The sequence below is a fragment of the Physcomitrium patens genome, chromosome 2 (genome assembly GCF_059467195.1).
Source record: "Physcomitrium patens ecotype Gransden chromosome 2, ASM5946719v1, whole genome shotgun sequence".
NCBI lineage: Eukaryota > Viridiplantae > Streptophyta > Bryopsida > Funariales > Funariaceae > Physcomitrium > Physcomitrium patens.
The window spans coordinates 13,809,018-13,829,847 of record NC_143411.1 but is presented as its reverse complement, the minus strand read 5'-3'; the positions used below and the strand labels follow the sequence as shown (position 1 = coordinate 13,829,847).

General features: G+C 40.0%; 3 protein-coding genes and 1 long non-coding RNA gene across 12 annotated transcripts; 2 read left to right on the top strand and 2 right to left on the bottom strand.

The window, feature by feature from the left end:
* The first annotated feature begins 229 nt into the window (after positions 1-229).
* On the top strand, positions 230-7,391 carry LOC112275004 (uncharacterized). 6 transcript variants are annotated; one of them, XM_073540455.2, is made up of 10 exons: positions 230-762; positions 2,026-2,189; positions 2,515-2,722; positions 3,144-3,196; positions 3,367-4,273; positions 4,478-4,767; positions 5,092-5,184; positions 5,513-5,806; positions 6,112-6,168; positions 6,857-7,391. In XM_073540455.2, the coding sequence occupies exons 2-10, from the start codon at positions 2,070-2,072 to the stop codon at positions 7,004-7,006; spliced, it is 2,172 nt and encodes a 723-aa protein (XP_073396556.1). In that variant the 5' UTR covers positions 230-762; positions 2,026-2,069; the 3' UTR covers positions 7,007-7,391. The 6 variants fall into 6 exon arrangements, with proteins under 6 accessions (XP_073396556.1, XP_090103396.1, XP_090103393.1 ...); XM_090247270.1 differs by having other exon boundaries at positions 257-762; positions 2,515-2,958; XM_090247267.1 differs by having other exon boundaries at positions 584-803.
* Positions 7,392-8,452: 1,061 nt separating this feature from the next.
* On the top strand, positions 8,453-9,552 carry LOC149989751 (uncharacterized). Its single transcript, XR_016500794.1, has 3 exons — positions 8,453-8,708; positions 8,838-9,007; positions 9,235-9,552. It is a non-coding gene; the product is annotated as an uncharacterized LOC149989751 (long non-coding RNA).
* Positions 9,553-12,449: 2,897 nt separating this feature from the next.
* On the bottom strand, positions 12,450-14,395 carry LOC112279164 (cysteine desulfurase, mitochondrial). Its single transcript, XM_024513331.3, has one exon. The coding sequence runs from the start codon at positions 14,172-14,174 to the stop codon at positions 12,750-12,752; it is 1,425 nt and encodes a 474-aa protein (XP_024369099.1). The 5' UTR covers positions 14,175-14,395; the 3' UTR covers positions 12,450-12,749.
* Positions 14,396-14,979: 584 nt separating this feature from the next.
* Positions 14,980-18,091, bottom strand: LOC112279165 (metacaspase-4). 4 transcript variants are annotated; one of them, XM_090247253.1, is made up of 5 exons: positions 17,771-18,091; positions 17,192-17,483; positions 16,937-17,015; positions 16,177-16,718; positions 14,980-15,688 (listed from the first exon to the last, which is right to left on the bottom strand). In XM_090247253.1, the coding sequence occupies exons 2-5, from the start codon at positions 17,456-17,458 to the stop codon at positions 15,236-15,238; spliced, it is 1,341 nt and encodes a 446-aa protein (XP_090103379.1). In that variant the 5' UTR covers positions 17,459-17,483; positions 17,771-18,091; the 3' UTR covers positions 14,980-15,235. The 4 variants fall into 4 exon arrangements, with proteins under 4 accessions (XP_090103379.1, XP_073396551.1, XP_073396552.1 ...); XM_073540450.2 differs by having other exon boundaries at positions 17,905-18,091; XM_073540451.2 differs by having other exon boundaries at positions 18,018-18,091.
* Positions 18,092-20,830: the final 2,739 nt, after the last annotated feature.

Below are 20,830 nucleotides of genomic sequence, written 5' to 3'. Positions count from 1 at the left end.
AAGGAACGGGGGGGGATATGGTGACGTGGGTCGTGAACCTGGGGGCAGGGGCTGGGGTCAGAACCGGAGGGACCCGATGGAGGGCACGATACCCGGAGGGGGTCACAGCGAGATACCTGGGAGCATTGGGGGGGGGGGGGGGAGAGGAAGGGATGAGAAAGGGAAGGAAGGCAGCATGGAAAGGAAGGGGGAAAGGAAGGGGGGGGGGGGGGGGAGTTAAGGGGGACTGAGTGAGTGAGAGAGTGCCTGAGCTTGGGTTGGGTTGGGGGCGCTGGTTCGACGCCTGGAGAGGAACAGTTGGTGGCACTCGCAACTGCCTTTCTCTCTTGTTCGTGTCTCTCGCCGAGATCATGGAGGCGTACAGATTGATGATGCTCGCGCGCCTCCCGGATGCCACGATGCTGCTTCACCGTGCCCTTTGAGTGGGTGAGGAGGGGGAGGGGGAGGGAGGGAGGGAGCAGGGGGTCTCAAATCTGGAATTTGGGTGGTGGTGTGTGGGAGGAGGAGGAAAGAAAAAGAGGAGGAACGGGGGAGTGGTGTTTGTGTTACCGCTGGAGAGGAATTAATGGAGGTGGAGCTTGGTGGAGGAGTCGGGGGACTTGTTCGTGGAGGAGTCGGGGGACTTGTTCGTGGAGGAGTCGGGGGACTTGTTCGTGGATGAGGGACAGTGTCGGAGGTGCCCGGGATTTAGTGAGGTTCGGGCCTACGGTTTTGAGATTCGGTGGTGTGGAGGTGAAATTGGGGTGTCGTCTTTCTTTCGGGGTAAGGCTGGGTGGATTATGCCGCGTTTTCGGTGATTTGCAGTACGTGTTTTTTTTTTTTTTTTTTTTTTTTTTTTTTGCTTCTTCTTCCAGTGATGGTCTGATGAGTACATGGTGTCTTTTTTTGGGTTTTGGGGGGTGGGATTTTCGGGAGGTGTTGAGGGAGGTGGTTTGGGTGCTGGGTTTGGGAAAATTGTCCCATTTAAGGAGGAGTATGGATCTTTGGAAATTTTGGGTGGGTGGGAGGAAGATTGCGGAGTTTGCAAAGAAAGCGATGTGGGAAGTTTCTTCCTAAGAAGACGCAGAGTTTGGACTGTATCGTTGGTATCTACTTGCAGCTTTGAGCATGTGATGGGCGGATTTCAAGACACCAGCTGCTTCTTCCCCCCTTAGAAGCTCCTGGAAAGAAGTATGTATTGTTTAAGGAGAGGATGTTGTGAATGATCTGGGAAAGATGTAGATGTCTCCAAGATCTCTCACGGGGGGCTGCGAAAGGGCATTGGTATTAGTTTTTGATTCCGATTCGGTGCAGTGAGAATTGCGAAGGTCGTATTGGAGTGCAATGGCATGTGTAACGCATATGGATTATCCAGACAGCGATGAGTAGATGAAGGAGTCGGAGGAACATTTGTGGTGCTGAAGTACCATCCTATGGTTCCTTCTCGCAGTGTACCCTGTGATTGTACGCCTAAGGCAGAGCAGTAGAGCCATTTGGTCAAAGATAACTTCGTCTTTGGTGGTCAAAGAGAGCATGACAATATCAAGAGCGTGTTGTAAAAGGACTGTTTAGGTCTTCCTTGAGGTGTATGCCTAAAGCTCCCTGATGATGCTCTAATTGAGTGGTGGACCGGTGGTGGGTGTTGAGTGCGAGTTCTTCGGCTTCAGGATCCTATTATTGCCTCTCAAACTGGTAGCTGTTAGTCCAATTTTTTTATTTTTTACTTTTTAGGGATTGAAACGAGGCTTCGCAACTGCAGTGCTCGAGATGTTCCTTGTTATCGGCGCTTTGGCGACCTTGAATCATCTTAATTAGTTTTACCATGTTAGGGGCTTGATCACTTCTTTGATCACTGAATTGGGTTGCATGTCTTAAGCACACTGGACAACTTTTTACTTGAGGGCAACAAATATGACTTGCTATTACTTTCCTTGCAATATGTTCCCTGTCGTTCTTTTATATTTTATATTCGATTGCAGTTATCTTCGGAAGGAAGCATGCTCGTTATTTCTCGATTGAGGTTACAACGTAAGTTCTCTTCTACAGGGGTCGGTTCGCGTGACTTAGAAGGTTGACTTATCTCGGTGGCGATGTTGGAGGCTGTAGAGGATGGGAGCGATGCAAGGCTTGTTTCTTCAGGAAGAGAGGGGTCTCCTGCTGTAGCTAGCAAGCCAATTGTTGATGATCGGTTGGTCTACAAGCTAGTCAAGGTACACTATCGTCTTTTTAACCTTTTGAACTCTGTGGCCCTATTAAAATTCATGGTAAAATTGATCCATGTTGTATTTCCAGTACAGAGCCATCAATTTCTTTACGCTGCTTACTCTTCTCTTGAATAATTATGTACACTGAAGTTTTTATTTTATTTTATTTTATTTTATATTTTATATTTTATTTATAATTTCTATTTTAAAACGTTTGGCTACCATTTCTTAGTTCTTGCGCTTATTCAGGGAAGGTGTGGGTTCTAATGCGCATTCTCGGAATTTGGAGGTATCTGCTTTGCAATGCTTATTGAAAAAGACGTTCTTGCAGGTTGGCGACGATGGATCAGTGCTTCCAGCTACTGAAGACGAGGTCTTCCAGTCCTTGGTCAGTGGGTCGGGAAATGTCCTCTCGTCCTTTAATCCCGGTGGGCGTGATCGTGGCGAAGACGAGGAAGAGGATGGCGAAGACGACGAGGACGACGAGGAAACTGAGTACGATACAGACGAAGATGAGCCAGATGAGAGGGCTCGAAATAGTAAGACTTTACGCCCTAGATACAGGAAGAGCCTTCAAGGGCTACAGCTCTGAATTGACTTCCTTCATACATGCATTCACAACGAGACTATGGTCAAATCGGGTGTTTCGTGTATCGAGAGCTTTTCTCGTACCTTTAGTGGGGTCTCAAGATATTATCAACTAGCTCAAGTTCCTAGACAGTTCAATACTTTCGCATTCTGAACTTTCGGTCTCATTTCGACTTCCATAATTCAGGTAGTTAAAGTTGTAATTTGGCATGTGCATGGCAATCTGTCTTCATTTTTGGAAAGGTTAGCTGATCATGTCTATCGCCTCCATTGTTATGTTCCCATATCTAGGTTACCGTCTTCAGGATGCTTTTCCTATTTTGAGGAGATCCTCAATTTTGTTTTTGTGATCATAGTTCATGCGTGTGGCAGTTCCCTTGCAAGACCTTGCTGCTCAAAGGCAGAAGCTGAGAGCCCGGCTACAGGTATTTAGTCGTAGTTCTAGCGTTCTGTGCTTCAAGTAAAAACCAAATGATACAGACCAATTGGGCTCTAATTTGAAATCCTTCCTTATAGTTTCCAGAGTCTTGGATGGCAATAACTTAGAATTGTCCAGTTCATGTCTCTGAAATCAGTTAGTTATTTGTATATGCAGGTGCTGGATTCTATGTTGTTACAAGTGGATGCTGAGGAACAGCAGCGTCTGGCTGCGGAAATTGATGGAGCGGGAAATGATCTTGGTCACGAGGGCAACATCTCTCCATACTTAAGTGCAGGGGATGGAAGTGGAGACAAGAGGCATCGCCGACCTAATCCTAAGTACTTTGGTTTTGAAGCTGGGGAAGATGGTGCTTCGGGGCAACCAGCGCTGAGTTCGAGCAGTGGAGAGCCTACGCTAACTCCCACCAACGAAACTGCTGTTTCACCACGAGTGACTTCTGGATGGAGATCTAATCGGAGCTCTATGCAATCGGCTAGCACACATAGGGCTAGAAGTACAGTCACGCAGAAGCTCTTCGCGAGAACTGGTACCAAGGTTGTTTCGCCAGGGTCATCAGTCTCAGGTATAAGTCGTGCTCACGAGGAAGTCTCTCTGGATAATCTTTCTATTCGTGAGCTTCACGAGGCATTTCGCGCTACTTACGGACGCGACACTTCTGTGAAAGACAAGCACTGGCTGAAGCGTCAAATTTCTGCTGGATGGATGAAACAGCGCGATGCTGCTTTCAAGTCTCAGTTGCCAGTGCCTGGCAAGTTGAAAACTAGGTTGGATCAAGACAACCATGCTGAGCAACCCCTTCCTTCTCTCGGCCTCATTAGTCTGAGAGGTATCGATAATGATGCTGCAAATGAAGCGTTATCAGAGGGGGCGGGGAACGGGGCTGAACGTGTTAAGCATTCAGCTTGGAATGGGCTTGAAAGCCAACGCTCTCGCCATGGAATGGCCACTCCAGCCATTGTGTCTATAGGTGGTAAACTTGATGGCTACAATACGGGAAGCTTGAGTAGTTCAGATGCTGGTCATGGTCGAATAGCCATCTACGGCGAGGTAGTAAACACCGGTGAGTCTCCTACACCTTGCATTGCTCTAGACCAACATCTCCCCCCGCCCCCTCTTTTGATAAAACTATATTGATATTGCTGTGTTTGCTGTGCTATTACTTCAAAAAGAAAAGAAAAGGAAAGAAATATTCATTTTTTTTTTATTATTTTCTTGTGAATTTGAATATTAGCCATATGTGACCAAGTTGTAACCTGATATGTAGGAGAGCCAATTGGTGGAAAAAGGCTACGAAAACCTAATCGTAAATACATTGAAGATGAGGCCGAGGCAGCGTCTGGCGATGTTCCAAACAACGACAACAGATCATTGTATGGAGAGTTTGGAGTGAATGGAATGGATTCATTCGCTAATTATTCTTGGAGGACAGTAGAAACAGATGGTCCAGCAGATATGATGGGACGGCATGGGACCCTCAGAGGTTCCACTTTGCGAAATACTTCTAATAAAAGTATGTCCGCATCTCAGCGGCCAAAACTAATTGGTGGGATTGCGGTATGAATGCTACCTCTAATTTGATGTCAAAGTCGATTTTTTCCTGCTTTTGAGGTTTTGCGATGATGCCAAATTCTACTTTCTTGGTGCTTCAGTTAGTGTGTATAAGCTTTTTCACTGATTACCAGTATTGTTGCTTCTTTTTTTCGCACTCTGTTTAATAATAATTTAAGTTTCAGGATGGTCAATTCATAAGTCCTTTGTCAAGAGACATGGTACGTAAAATATTATTTAGTCATTGGAGGTCAGTTTGCATCTAATAGCAAGGGCTTTTTGTTAGTTACAAATTAAAAGCTCGAACGTTTTGGGGATTATTGTGCACAGAAGCGGAAGGTCGAAGGGAGAGCCGCAAAACTAGTCAAAATGGCTCATTCTGCCCGAGCTGCGCGGCAAGATACAGAAAGAGCAGTTCGCAAGGTGTACTTTCAGCCACCCATTAAAGATGTAGACATGGCATTTAAATTGCGCGGTAGATATGGTTTGCTGCATCAGTATTTATTTTCGAAACTACCCCCTTTCGCATCCCCTTTTCTCCGTTTGTTTTGTTGTGTTTTGTTTTGGAGCCTATTTTGAAGGAATTTTTTCAATTGGCCATGAGTTTCAAAGCCATATATCTTTCCCAGAGTTTGTCATGACGATAGCTCATACATTTGAAGAGAGTGGAACGGAACATGGAAGGTGTCTTCCTTTATAACGTTGAACGTATCAAGGTTGTTTTATTTTGTTTTATTTTATTTTTGTTCAGGATGGCTTATCTGAGTTGAATGAAGAAGCGTCGGCTTTATTGCCGGTCGTGCCATTTGATCCTTCTGCAGTCTTGCAACCCTTGCCTTTAGATAGCAGGCCCGAAAATGACCTGCCTATTGCAACTGTTCCAACTGCTAATGGTGGAACAAGGCGCAAGCATCACAGACCATGGACCTTGCGGGAAGTTATGACGTTGGTTGAGGGTGTTGCACGATGTGGTGGGGGAAAATGGGCAGACATCAAGAAGCTAGCCTTTTCGAATGTTGGGTATAGGACTGCGGTTGATTTGAAGGTTAGTCTTCTTAGTTGGGTGTTCCAGGCAATAAAGGGTTTCACAACATGGTTTTGCCTTTCTGTTGGGTAATGCTTGTTTCTTAGGTGTTGAATCTGCAAGTTAATACCAAAGAGATTAGGTATTTCATATTGGAGAGAGTATGGATGTCGTGTGCCTGAGCTTGACCATCTTAAGCCTACGTAGGGGAAGGGATTTTACTTAAAAGCAGCAGCGCTATTTCTTATGGCCCTCTCATGCTAGAAATAGCACAGAAATTTCCGAGAGGACTGGTCACCTAATTTATCATTATTTGTTATGCGCAGGATAAGTGGCGAAATCTTTTACGAGCCAGTCGGGCTCAGCTACATCCAGCCAAGCAGGTGTGTAGTTTCGTGTGCCATTTTCTGGTTACCATCTGGTTATTACTATTGAAATAGACACTTGCTAATGCATTTAACCTCCAGAGGTCTAAGTGTCACTCTTCTTGTGAAGAATTTTTCACTGAATACGTGTTGGAAGCATTACATGACCATGATGTACAAACGAAAGTTCTAGATAATCAGTCATGTCACATGTCATATCTGTATGTTTGGATTTACCAAGTAATAGTATCAATATTTTTAAATAGATTTAAAGTAGTTTTCAATCTAAAAATTGAATATCAGTGATTATCTCTTGATTTTTACTTGGATAGGTTTGAAATGTGAAACTTCTAACATGGTGGAATGTCATAATTGTAATAGCAATTAATTTGTAACGTCCTCAGACTATCTCATTCTTGAACCAAGAAATAAGAGCTACATACTTTTAATCAGCTACTTCACAAAGAATATGTAAAAAGAATATTAGAAATTCACACCACATTGAAGTTAGTTAACTGGCACAAGTATGAAGAAGTCTTTGGTTGGATCAGAAAAGCAACCTTAACGGCTAAGAATCTAGGTGATTCTGTTCATTGACCAGGTTTGTGGTTGCTCTAATGCGAAGGGTTAATTATGCCCTAGTTTTTGAACGTTTCTGAACTCAAAATGTAGGTGTTGGATACTCTTGCTTTCTGGTTGATTGCAGGGCGAAAGAAAAAAACAATTCACAGCAGCTATCCCTGCTCCGATACTAGCTCGTGTTCGTGAATTGGCTGCGCTTCAGAATCAGATCTCTCCGACTACGGAAACTGGCAGCAGCACAAGCCGCAGTGGCCGGACTGTTCATAGAAAGTAGCTGTAATATGCATCTGCTTTGGTACTTCCTGAATTTGAGTTATTTCAATTGTTGAGAGAAATTGCTGAGTCTCTCTCATCTGTTAGACCCACCACGACCAAGTGGAACTAGTGATTCTCGACTTCACAGATAGGTCTGACTGTCAGGTTCCATATGTTCTATACTAGGCTAAGATTCGTCTAGACAGCAACCGGGATATCAACACAGAATGGTTGAGTGGTATCAGAGCCAAGACCCTGTAATAACTCCATGGTTAGTCTTTTATAAGAATTTGTACTTGGACCGGGTACTTTAGAGGGAAATAACTCATTGGTTTCTGTAAATTTGTATTTGAGTTTAGCATGGGTTCAAATCCAAATGGCCATCAGATTTTTGATTGTGTGTACATGTCTTCTGTACACCATCTCGTTGTCTGGGCAGGATACTTGACCAAGTTGGGGCAGTAGGTCTTGATCAAACTGTCTGGAGAACGGCGTGTAATCAGTTTGAGTGCAGGTTTGTAAGTCCGTGTTGGCGTTAAGTCATGTTGAATTCCCCGACGGTGCTTTAGTAATGTGTGCTTGCGTAGTAATCTTAATGTCATCCTTCTGTTTAATGAGATTAAGCCTTCTTGCGACTTTTTGAGATCCGTGAAATTACTGCAATAATGCCTTTGAGCTGTAAATTAAGCCGATGAAGTAACTGATTATTAGAATAGTCAGGCTGTCCACATCTTATTTATTTTCGGAGTCGTTACATTCAGTGACATGGATGTGCATGCTTGACCTCCAGAGTCGCATACGTCAGGCAAATTCTCAGCACAATCTAGAGGCATTCCTCTCAGATATTTTCTGAGTTCACTGTTTACAGCTTAATGTAATTCAGAATCAATTTGTATATAACCACTATAAACTGGCCTACATCCTTACTGAGAACTGGCCATAACTTGTGTATTAACGCTTTGATGACCATGACATCCAGATTCGACAATCAGGAGCACTAACTGATTTGGAGTTGGCTTACGAGGTCTGTTCCAAACTTTAGTCTTTCCTTAAGATTCATAAACCAGGCTGTGACTGTTAACGGGATTTACCATCTATTTTATCTCATGCAGTGAGAGAGCATCCATCCAATTTCGTCAATGTTAGTTAACAGTAGTATCTCTAATAGAATTGGTCAGCTTAAGTAGGAAGGTGAGTGAAAATGGGTTCGGTCTGCGCTTTCTGGAATGAGATGTAGATGGATGCATCAAAGACAATACGAGTTTGTCAGCGACTGTAATTTAGATCTCATTGACGACGATAAGACTCGTCAAGCAACAGTGTTAAGATCCAGTCTCACAATTCCCTGAGTGCTTGTTGAACGAGCATTTCTCTTGATCACAATTGATGCTGGCTTTTTAGGAAAATACTAAAAGATCTCAAAATCTTGCCAAGACGCAAACAAGCATCTCCATGATCATCGAGCGGACCGATATAAAATAAGTTTTCAGAATCCGGAGCAAACTGCAGGAGCTTAACACTAATTAATCTCTTCGTCTAAGGCACTGATTCTTGTGAATGACAGCTCTCAATTGTGCTACGCACGTGCCTGTAACGTTGCATCTTATCCCTGCTGATGATAGCATTTATGTTGGAAAGAGGTGTTTGCCGCAGTTGGAGGCGGAACTCGGATATTTTGCTCGTGGGGCCAAATGCTGCTCATTTCAAGAAATTCACTGATGGTATACTCACAACTACCCTCTCAAAGACGTCGTGGGGTTGGGTTGACCACTACAAGTGTAAAGCTTTTGTACCATATTTGAGAATTCGGAAATATACTCATCTTTCTGGTCCGATTCCTCGAAACGCAGACCTGGATCTTCTGTGGCTGATCTCGCACCACGCAGTTGTGGTCGTTTCAGTGTTGGATGGAACTGGTTGGGCTGCAGGTGTGGAAGTCTCCATGGAGTAGATCAAAGCAGCCGTGGCAGGGGTGGCTAAAAGCGAACTGGGACCATCTGTTGCAGCAACTGAACGTCTGGTGAGCGCCCACTATACGCGATTGCATGTGTTGCTGCTGAGCAGTAATCCCTCATTTAGCTAGTGCAAGGAACGGCGAAATGGGGAGTTGCAGTGTCTGATTTAATGGAGAGGCTAGAGGTGTGGGAGTGAAGTGAGGGATGAATTATGATCAGTTGAGAGCTTGAGGTGGTGAGAATCTGACCCATGTGATGGGTTTTTGTAACTGTAACCTCCTTTTCCTTGCAGCTGAGTGGGAGATGCCACACACACATGGAAAACTGAGCGGCGGTGTTGCCTTCACCTCCTCGTCTTCAACTCGGTCTTTGGGTCCAGCATCTTCATGTTCGTCATTGCCGTGGCGACCCAAGCTTGGAATCTTATGCCCATGCTTCCCTCAGTCCTGTAGTGCAGCCAGTTAGGTAATGTGCCGACACTGCCACACCGAGAATGAGAAATCTGTTCCATACACGTTTTCTGAAAGGTTTTCTGAACTTGATTTATAGTTGGCGTACCATTCTGCTCAACTTCAAATGAATGATGTTTTATGAGGTTGTAGAGTTTATTATTTCTAGATTGAACAATCTTGTATTTCTGTTTGGAAAAAATTGCATGGGATGGAAACTATACCTAAATCCAAGCTCATTCATTTTACCATTTGTTGGTGCAATTTTGCATGTGCATATGCAGTTTTAGGGAATTTGAATTTATTTATATATTTTGTATCATATTTCTAAGTGTTAGTCTTTTATAAGAGAATTGTTGTAAAGTATTATGGTCGATTACACTATCTTAGTTGTTGATTTTTTTAGTAATATATAACTTATAATTCACATTTTTAACTAACAAATGTGTTAATATTTTGGACTTGTGTAAATTCAAGCTATGCCTTCTATGTGTATCATTATTAAGATGCTATAAATATTAGGTATCACACCAAAGTTTTTACATTTGTATATTTTATGTTTGTGGTTTTCATCTCCTGCGTGTTTTCTTTTTCTTTTCCTTCTTGAATTAAAAGCAATTTTAAAGCACTACAACCATTTATATAAAAATTAGACTATAGCAACATAGTAAAGTGTAAAAAAATGTTTTTTCCAAGTTCCTTTGATATGAGTTTTAAGTTCTTTTAAAAAAGAACAAATATTCTTTAAATAAAATTAACATTACTTTTATTCTAAAAACATTTGAGTATTGTAAATTATATTAAAGAAAAATTAATTCAAAATTTAAAGAAAAAATTTAGATTTATTATATTACTAATTTATCAAATATATACTTGTTTGCTTCAAATATTCTTATGGTTTGGAGCTTAAAAATATATGTTTTATTTTTTAATACCAATAGAGAAAAGTTGAGTTAAAGCATCTAAAAATAACACAAATGTAACTAACTAGACATGATACCATTAAAATTGTATTTGCATTTGACTTAATTAATCTCATGATATCTTTATTACATCACTAAAATTCTTTTAAATATCATTGATAAGTATCTAAGATGTTATTTTAAATTAACTTCTATTATTAGTACATATTTATTTATTTAGAAAAACAATAAAGCAATCCAAATTTTTACTAAAATCAACCCACATGATTAAACCATCATTGTATCTTTTCAACCCTATCCCTATTCCCAACTGTCACCTCCATCTTTGACACTCCCAACCCCCTGCCCCATCTTTAGCAACCATTGGAAATAAGGATGGAGGCTGCAAGGGTGTAATGATGGTTAAGATAGAATGGGTTGATTTAGTAAAAATTTGGGTTGCTTTATCATTCCCCTATATTTATCCTACTTATATAATCCAATCTAAAATAAGTTATATTTATGATATTTTGTAATTATTTTTTAGAAATATATTTGAACATTTTTTTAAAAAGAAAAAAATCTATAAAATTCATATGTTAAATTTATATATGATATTTTCTATGTAAAATTTATTAATAAAATTAAAAATTAAAATATCAATGTATAAGATTAATTTTTACAATTCTTGCTTGATTTGTATTATTATAAAATTTGCATCTATATTTTTTTGCATACATTTTTATAATGATTTATTTTTATATTATTATTTTTGAATTAGTTTATATCTTTTCTTCTAACTTGGAAAATTCTATAATATGCTCAAAATTTTAGCATTTTTGAAGGTACATTTTTTTGTTTCATTATATTGAATATGTTATATTTTTATTATGTCCATGACCAACTCTCTTATGTATATTCTTAACTGCATCATTAATTTGTAAAACAATATTTGCAAATAAATCTTATTGTGGCTTTCTATTGTACAATTGTACCATTATTTTTTACAGTATTTCTTAATTATACTGTAAAAGCAAAAGAATTTAACTTTAAGCACCTATTTCTTTCTTTCTTTGTTTTTGGTTTTTTTTAAACTGTTATTCATCTACTGGTTTATAATGTAGTTAAACCCCTTTCAATATCTACAAGAATATCTAAAACAATATGCACAATTGATAAACTTTTAGATATTTTAGTAACTTGAGTAGTGATCTACTCTACTATTTGATGTAACACCACTTCAAATTACACCGTTTGTGCAAAACAAATTGGTATTTTATTGCATAATACTTGGGATAATTTTGTATAGACTATCCAAGATAAAACTTATTGTTGTTAAAAAGTAATATAATGCAATTCTTTGAATGTTGTGCATTCAATTGCAATTCAAAGTCTCATATTTTAAATACCTTGTCATCACAAAAGTTTATGCTTATATATATATATATATATACAACAAGCTACAGGCTACAAATTCTTTCTACATTATTGAATGTTCGCACTGTTATATTGATTTTGGCTATTTCAGTGTAAAGTATACAATAGCACAATAGGGTTATAGTTTCGAAACAGTGTAAAATGACACTGCAAATTGCTTCTGAGCAATTGCAACCGTCAATGCCTGATGATTCTTATTTTCACACCTTCATATTTCAGTCCAAAGATTTCCGCTTCATGTTTCCACTTTCAATATTTAGATATTAGATATTGGAAATCTGGGAGTAATTCTTTTGCACTCTTGATTCTTCAGAGGTTAATGGGAAGAATCAAGCATATCTAACACCTTTTCAGAAGTTACAATGACCATCCGGACAATTCCAATATTCTCAATGCAATATAACACAAGCCAGAGGATACTGAAAATGCTGCTAAATGTTGCATCCAATTCCAAACAATTATTTAGAGTTTTCCTCGTTGCGAATGACACTGATTTAACCAGCGATAGTACGCTATGTCATTTTTCGGCTTCAACCCTTCAAAATTCAATAAATCTGACGCCAGAATTCAAACTACGGACATCTCTCTGGCGACACAGTATTCATACCTGCCGGTTAGAGCCTCACATCACATCAAAAAGCTATTTGAGACACTTCGAGAAAAAGAAACTAGGTTTTGCAAATATATAAATATTGAAGAAACGCCTCGCAAAAACCGTATACAGGTAAACTGTCAATTTATAAATTAAGGACCCACATGAGGTCATCTTGTAGATGTGCACTAGGTAGTCAATCTCTTAAGCAAACTTACGTACCTCAACCGTTTCAATTCCGAAAGCTCAGTACAGAAACTCAGCACTAATTAGGTTGTAATGGTATGATCTCTCTTTCCACGTTCCTAAATCATGTACACATGGCGAGTTTGGTTCTTCCATTGACTCAATCAAACCAGTGTTTAAAGGAGTGACGAACAACGACCTAATAAAGACTTCATAAATTTACATCGAACACTGTCGTTCATCAATGCTGAGCCCACTGGATGCTCTTCAAATCGATGCCTTCCTGTACCATCTCCCATAAAGGACTCATTTGCCTCAATTTAGCCACTTGATCCACAGTAAGAGCGATGGCCCTGTCGACCTCCTCCTTTGTCGTGAACCTACCAATGCCGAACCTTATAGAGGTATGGGCCATATCTTCTTCTACTCCCAAAGCTCTCAATACGTATGATGGCTCGAGACTTGCACTAGTGCAAGCACTTCCGCTAGAGACAGCTACTTCTTTCAGTCCCATAAGCAAGCTCTCACCTTCCACATACGCGAAAGATAGATTCAAGTTTCCAGCATACCGGTGCTCCTCGCTGCCATTGAGGATCACACCATCTAACTTGGATGTAATACCCTTGTACAAACGATCCGATAGTTCTTTGATGTGTTTCTCATCGCACTCCATTTCCTCCATAGCAATCTGACATGCAGCGCCCATGCCAACAACTAAAGGGGTCGGAACTGTCCCACTGCGAATGCCTCTCTCTTGCCCACCTCCGCTCATCTGTGCTTCCACGCGAACGCGAGGTCTCCTCCGCAAGTACAGAGCTCCAACTCCCTTAGGACCATATATTTTGTGCGCGCTCAAGGACATTAAATCCACCTTCAAATCATCGACGTTTATGTTAATCTTTCCAACCGCTTGAGCAGCATCTGTATGGAAAAAAACCTTGTTCTTCCTGCACAATTCTCCAATTTCCGCTAAAGGTTGAATGACACCAATCTCGTTGTTAACAGCCATAATTGATACGATACCAGTGTCTGGACGAATAGCGGCCTTGAGCTCATCTAAATCAATCAGACCATCTTTCTTGACTGGCAAGTACGTGACCTCGAATCCCTCCTGTTGCAAGTGGCGGCAAGAGTCCAGGACACACTTGTGCTCTGTCTGCGTGGTGATGACGTGCCTCTTCTTCTCCTTGTAAAAATGCATAACTCCCTTCAGTGCAATATTATTGGCTTCCGTGGCGCCGGATGTAAAAATAATTTCCTTAGGGTTAGCGCCTATAAGCTTCGCAATCTGCTCCCGCGCCTTCTCCACCGCGCCATCGCTTTCCCATCCATACATGTGCGTACGAGAGTGAGGATTTCCATACTGGTCGATGTAGTAAGGAAGCATGGAATCGAGAACGCGAGGGTCCACAGGGGAAGTCGCCTGCATGTCGAGGTAGAGCGGACGCCCCGCCATCCTCACCCCCTTCATCAGAACAGCGGGAGGCGAAGCGGCGGGTGCAACATCCTCTTCGTGAGAGACAGCGGTAGCGGCAGTGGAATTCAATCGCGACAGGGCAGATACCCCAGAACCAACACCTGCTGAAGAGAAGGGCAAGTGACAAGCGGCAACGGCCGCTCGGGCACGCCACAGAATGTGCAAGGAGCGAGACGCAAGGGGCGCCATGGCGAAGACAGCAGCAGCAAACAAGAGAGACGCACTGAGCACCAAAGCCGAAATCACAGAGACCCGCCCGAACAAGAAGAGGTATAAAAAAACACTAGCAAACGATTACTTACGTAAGGTCTTCGAAACAATCGCCACGAGAGCAGTGGCGATGGTCGCGTGAGAGGATTGAATGCAAAAGAAGGGTCACACGGAGGACTGTGCTAGTCTGAATTAGGGTTTTATAGGGGAGACGAATGCGCCGTTCATAGCGCGCTTTCTTTTTAAAGACTTTTAGATATTTGGCAAATGTGAATCTTTCTTATGTATGGACATATGCTTGTTTTTCAATATTCCTTCACACAATTGTTGTTTCAAAAAGTTTCTAAATCATGGAACAGTGACATGTATTTATATTAACGAATATTTGTTTTCCCTTTCCTTTTGGTTTTGTTTTGTTTTGTTTTATTTTATTTTTTATTTTTTGGGGGGGGGGATTTTCAGCATGTCATTATCTAAGTGACTAGAGGTTTTACAAGTGGAGAGATCAAAGATTAGTTTTGAACACTATATTTTTGTTTACAGCAATAATGAATAATTCTTTATGCAGTCGGATAATAGAAATTTTCGTAGTAGGTGTTGATGTTAGATTGTCTTTATATTCACTATTCTTGTCAACTTAGATTTGATTGGTCGATTGTTTATTTTTGCTTTTTAAGTTTATTTATGCAGTCCTTTTTTTAAAAAATATCATTTGTTTCAAAAATATCATTGAGCAGAGATGATGCTTTTGACAAGGTCTTTCACATTTTGTGGACACAAAACATTTCATGGAAGCAACCATAGGGTTCAGTGTTTATTCGAAGTGTGTAACCCGGGTGCAGTTCACATTTAATTACCTTGATACAGTTCGCACAAGTATAAGGGGCTAGTCCTTCGAATTCAACTCATGATGTATGAAAATCAACCACTCAGTCCCGTGTCTCGCAAGAAGCTTTGAGACATTACAAATTTACAGGGCAACGTTGCCAAGGATTTCATGACTGAAGAAGCCCAGTGACATGGTCCATGCACAACAGCACTCAATCAGTAACGCAGATGAAGTGGGCATCGGCGTTTTCATCGGTGCAGTACAAGCACGGGTGCTGCTTGAATCCAGAGCTGGCCAACGACTCGCGGATCTTCAGCACTAGCTCACGGTTGGAGATTGGACCCTCAGTCTCGGCCAACACGCCGATCAATGCGTTACTGAAAGCACCGTAGGATTGCGAGTGATCTCCAGCAGGTGTGGCATCGGCGGACGTCTCGTTGTGCTGACACCCACTAAGCAAAATGCCCGCATCTTCACGCGCACGGTGACTTGCAGATGGTCGCACTCCACCGTAAGCGGCTCGGGCAGTGGAAGGGTGTACGCTACCAGCCGCGGCCATGTAGTTGGCAGCTTCATCAGGTGATTCGGAATCCAGTTTGGATTTCAGGTAATGCCCGGCTGCACTTGATAGCATGCCCATGAATCCCCCTTCTTCACCTCCGCTCTGCACACCAGCAACATAGGAGGGATCATTGAGTGAGAGCCTCGCACAAGTGCTGTCGATACTTGGAAATTATGTGCCAGTATTCTAAAGTCCACCCAATTCGGCATTCGCATATCCACTTATCAAGCAGGTATCCAACTACCGTAACAGGCGAATTGAGTTCATTAAAATAATAATAATAATAATAATAATAATACTAATCAGAAATTCTGTCAATGCCTACTGCACTCCAGTTTAAAGAACAACATCTTCTTCATTGCAATAGAGGAATCTTTCCGCACATGCGTCTTCTCCAAGTTTGACTTAGATGCGAGCATTTAGCACATGACACAAGTAGGTTTTAAACTAAGACGAGAGAGCATGTCTTTCAGGGTTATGAGCCGATAATTCTCCTCAAGAAAAGAGTGCCCTGTTTTATCTGCCAGCAAATGTTGATATTCAGAGCAACTGAATTACATGAAATTGAAAAAAAGAGGAGTACAGTTCACCTGAATTCGAGAGAGGAGGATGTTCACAAAAACTTTCACTTTAGGGCTGGCATCGTCCCCGAACATGTCGAAGAGAGTGGTCCGAATGTTTCCGACTTCCACCGGGTGCCCAGCCTGTTCACTCAGCATCTCGGATAATGTGTTAATGTCCAGGTTTCTGTTCTTCACTTGCTGGCTTGTCTCCTCCAAGTACTGCGACTCGAAGTCAAAGTTTTGAAGGTCAGGCCTCTCCTCGTCATTGTCCCTATTGCCTGAACCGAACCTGGACCTCATATTGGACAAAAGTCCTCGAAAACCACCCTCCTCTTCCTCTCCCTCTTCTACATCTCTCTTGCCGGAAAATGCGCTAATGCCCTGCCCAATCAATCCAAATAGGCCGCCTTCATTTTCTTCCTCCGATGGAAGACTAGCGTAATTCACGACAGTGTTTCCTATCTGCTCTTTCGCAGAGTCAATGAGACCACCACTATGACATGAGTCCGACAAGAATGTAAATGTCACTCCAACGGGGATTTGGTTAACCAGTTCTCTGAAGTCGTCATCTGCACACAAGCGGTTCCAGACATGTTATTATGATACCATCTCGAAGACTCAGCCTAGTGCTACTTCAACATTTAATTAGTACCATCAGCGACATTGGAGGATGTTCTCAACCTGTAAGCAACCCAATAAAATACCATGCAAATGTCGTTGTACACACTTTTTTACAGCGAGTATTTCAAACTAAAAAATACATAACATCGTCGATGTGAGGACAGACCTGTTAGAAGATTCATGTCGGTGGGTACAATAGCTTCGTCGGCTCCAGTATCATCTTGCTCACCGGATTCTGCAGGCACCTGTAAAAAGAAAACGACATTAGAGAAACGACGTCATTTCTACACCAAGGCGAGGACCGAAATCTGATTACTTAAATGTAAACCTCACCTCGAGTGTGACAATAATGAAGGGCACGTTTCTTTCTTGAAGTTGAAACAAACTCGAATTTCAAAATCTAGACTGAATGCCAATATACCTGAGTGCCATGGCCACTGTAATGAAATACAAGGCAATCCCCGGCCTCGGTGCTCTGAATTAGCTGAGCCAAACTCTTGCGAATGTTAGCACCAGTAGGCTGGGGCAACGATGGATCAGTGTCCAACATCACCAGAATGTCGATCTCGTCGAAACCGAAACGATTCATCAGCAGTTCTTTCATCCGCCTGACGTCATTGGCACATCCGTGCAGCTCGCACTTGGTGCCGGGGTAATTGCACCCCACCAGCAACGCACGCTTCGACATTATGCTCAATCCTACGCTATCTCACCTGTAGATTCCAACCCAGAATATCAATGCTTATATCAGAACAAATCGACCGAGCAGCTTCAAGTTGACAGTGAATTTGACAATGAAATGAACGCTTCAGCACGCTTTCCAGACTTTCAGGTGAAGCAAGAGCCCTGAGCGAGACCACTCTAGTAACGCAGAGACATCTGTGGCCCAGGGATCTGGACCTCAACGATTACCCACGATGGACCAAAATTCTTTGCGATCCATTGCGCAATCCCGATGCCAGACCAACTCCACAGTCTAAAGAAAATGAAAAATACATACATAAATAAAAAGATACAGAGGAATCCAATCCAAACTCTGTAATGCGCAATTCTTGGTGAGAGGGATAACAGATCCAAGCGTAACACCCATACAGTAAGGACAATTTAAATCCAGTCACAAAAGTAGGGTCGTACTAAAACTCTACATCCACAACACATCTCAACACGACTGGGATCCAGCAGTACTTCGCAGAGACAACCAAGAAACTGGTCAGTAAAGGTGAAGAAGGGCAAGGTCGAGAGGTTACATAGCAGATGGTAAAACGAGGAAAAAAACACGCACCTGGGAATGAGTACCAGGACGATCTGTGGAATGCAGGGGGAATGGGCAAGGGTTGTCGATGCAGATATGCGAGCCCACATTAATAAGAGCACCCACTGGGAGGTGGTGGGACAGGGAGCACTCGGAACAGTTCTACGAGGGAGGGGGATGCGACCCAGTCGTAGTGAAGGTAGGAAATGGGTATCGGAATCTTGAGAGTGTGTGCAAAGGATCATCGAGCTGGGAGGGCGTAAAGAGTGGATTGCAGGACCCCACCTTCAAGGGAGGGTCAAGTTTGAGCGAAGCATGAGGACGGTGCTGCCAAGTCTCGACTGTGGACTTGGCAGAGCTTTTCTTGCGGCACGCGGAGAGACCACAACGACGACGACGACGCCAGGGTCGGTGGCAAAACACGGGAAAGGCTCCCCGTTCAAAATCCCTCGCCACCAGCGCCTCGTAAGGGGCGTCCTGGATTAGATCACAGGTACACATGGCAAACTCTGATTCGTCGAAAAATACCACGAGGATTTGTGCCCTAGGCGACTGCTGCCGTGTATCCGGATTGATACCCGCTGAATTTGACTCTCCTAGTTTGACCCTGGCTACTCCGGGTTATTCGACTAACTTTCACCGATCAGATCGGATGCTATCTCACATTCGCTGGATGCAATCGAAACCCACGTGTTTAGTATTCCTTGCTTTGGTGTTTCGAACATCCAAGTGGCAACACTTGGTAGTTTCTTCTGTTTTGAATCCTGTAAGGTAATTTAATAGATTTTGAGTCGTAGAATTTTTGGCCATGTGTGTACATGAGAAAAAAAAACTTAACAGTGATATGTGTTGGACATATTAAATAATACTATTGTAATGAATAGGTTTATGAGACTAAGAAATAACAATGACAATGTTTATTCCATATTGAAAGACACCTGCCTTTTGAAATATGTGTTCTCCCTTATAACACTTGTAAATTTAATCAGATATATTTGTAGCTTGCAATTTTTTTGATTGTATAAAACCAGCCTCTATTGCCATTTAATCTTGGTTTGATTTGATTTTTTTGATTTGATTTGATTTGATTTAATTTTTTTTATTTTTTTATTTTTTTTTTAAATAATGCTTTGGATGATTCCACAGCTGGAACGTTTTTTTACATTAAAAAATCCTGTATTTTAAAGATCTTTTATAAAATATTTACTATATGACACAATATTGTAGGTAAAATGAGCTTATCTGTTAATGATATGTATTTACTTTTTTATGAATGCACTATATAAGATAATTAAATGTAATAATTATTAAACATAAAATGGTTATAAATCCACAAAAATTATATTTCATGCATCAATTTTTTAACTAAAAATAAGTTAGATTTATGGATTAATACCATATTGATTAATATTGAAGTTATTTGGAAAATTTCAAAACATACATATTATAAAGTTTTTATTTTATTTTTTTATAATATGTCAATTTAAACATGCAGTTTAAAATTTTAAAATTTGATAATTACCAAAATATAAGAAGCAATTCTATGATTTTTATTATGATTTTTTAACAATATTCTTCTATAAGAATAATAGTAACAACTCAATTTCAGTAATCAAAATTTTAAAAATACATATTTACTTATTTATATTTTTTGAAAATACAAAACATTATTTCTAATCTTTATTTATATAATCTAATCTTTTAATATTTATATTTATTTTAATATTATTCAATTGAAAAACCGAAGCTCTTTACTATTAAAATTTTAAATAAGCTATGGCATGCATATATTAAATTATTATCAATTTAAAAATTAAAATAAAATTAAAAATTTAAATTCTTTATTTTGAATCATTTAATGTATTATAATATCATATTTAGTTATTAGCTTTACAATATTTTCTAATTATAATTATATCCATATCATTAAGTTTATTAAATCTAATTATATCATGTTATTTTAATATCATAAATCTAATATATTTTAATATCATAAATCTAATGTTATTATATCTAAATATAATTATAATTATAATTACAAATTATAAATTTCTAAAAATTATGTTATTTTTAATTATTATATTACTTAAATTAAATTTTATTGATATTTTTAATATAGTTTTAAAAATTATTTTTATTAAATAGAATCTAATGATACAAATGCTTATCTTAAATGGATAGAAGCAAGTAAAATTATAAACATTTTATATAGATAATATCTTCTCCAAAAAAAATTAAAAAATCATCATAAATATAGATTTGATTTTTGGATTCTTATAGATATGCTTTAATATTATACAAGTATTTGCTTTTGAAAAACTATTATGATTTTTTTTTTCCTAAAATTCTTATAGGCTTTAAAAAGCTTATAAAAGGTCTTTTTAATAGCTAAAATATATAAAGATAAGACTAAGAGTATCCTCAATCTTATCAATATTTTTTTATATTCAAGTCTTAGTTTTGGACTATATCTTAGTTTTGGACTATCTTAATATACTCTTGTGTCACTCAAAAAGAGTAGATATTCACTCAAAGGTAGTATTATATTAAAATTACAATGACTATTACCAAAGACAAGAATATTAGAGATTCTAAAAACAAAATTAAAAACAAAAAAAGGCATTCATAAGAATCAAGAAGGCTTCATTCTTGCTTCCATATATATTATCTAACTAAGAGCTATGTGATAACATTTTGTAGGATCTTACACACATGTCCAATTTGCAAGACTTTTGTCAAATTTACAAAATAAGTTGTTTATGTGACCAACTTGTATCACAAGTTATTAACATGTACAATATGTGACCA

What these genes read in the sequence shown, in the direction of transcription:
- LOC112279164 (XM_024513331.3), bottom strand. Translation starts at nt 14,174, where the DNA reads ATGGCGCCCCTTGCGTCTCGCTCCTTGCACATTCTGTGGCGTGCCCGA.
- LOC112279165 (XM_090247253.1), bottom strand. Translation starts at nt 17,458, where the DNA reads ATGTCGAAGCGTGCGTTGCTGGTGGGGTGCAATTACCCCGGCACCAAG. An exon ending in ACAGTGGCCATGGCACTCAG is followed by an intron (nt 17,016 to 17,191) that starts GTATATTGGCAT and finishes TTCTTTTTACAG; the next exon opens with GTGCCTGCAGAATCCGGTGA. An exon ending in TCCTCCTCTCTCGAATTCAG is followed by an intron (nt 15,689 to 16,176) that starts GTGAACTGTACT and finishes GCTGGTGTGCAG; the next exon opens with AGCGGAGGTGAAGAAGGGGG.
- LOC112275004 (XM_073540455.2), top strand. Translation starts at nt 2,070, where the DNA reads ATGTTGGAGGCTGTAGAGGATGGGAGCGATGCAAGGCTTGTTTCTTCA. An exon ending in CGGCGAGGTAGTAAACACCG is followed by an intron (nt 4,274 to 4,477) that starts GTGAGTCTCCTA and finishes CCTGATATGTAG; the next exon opens with GAGAGCCAATTGGTGGAAAA. An exon ending in AACTAATTGGTGGGATTGCG is followed by an intron (nt 4,768 to 5,091) that starts GTATGAATGCTA and finishes TATTGTGCACAG; the next exon opens with AAGCGGAAGGTCGAAGGGAG.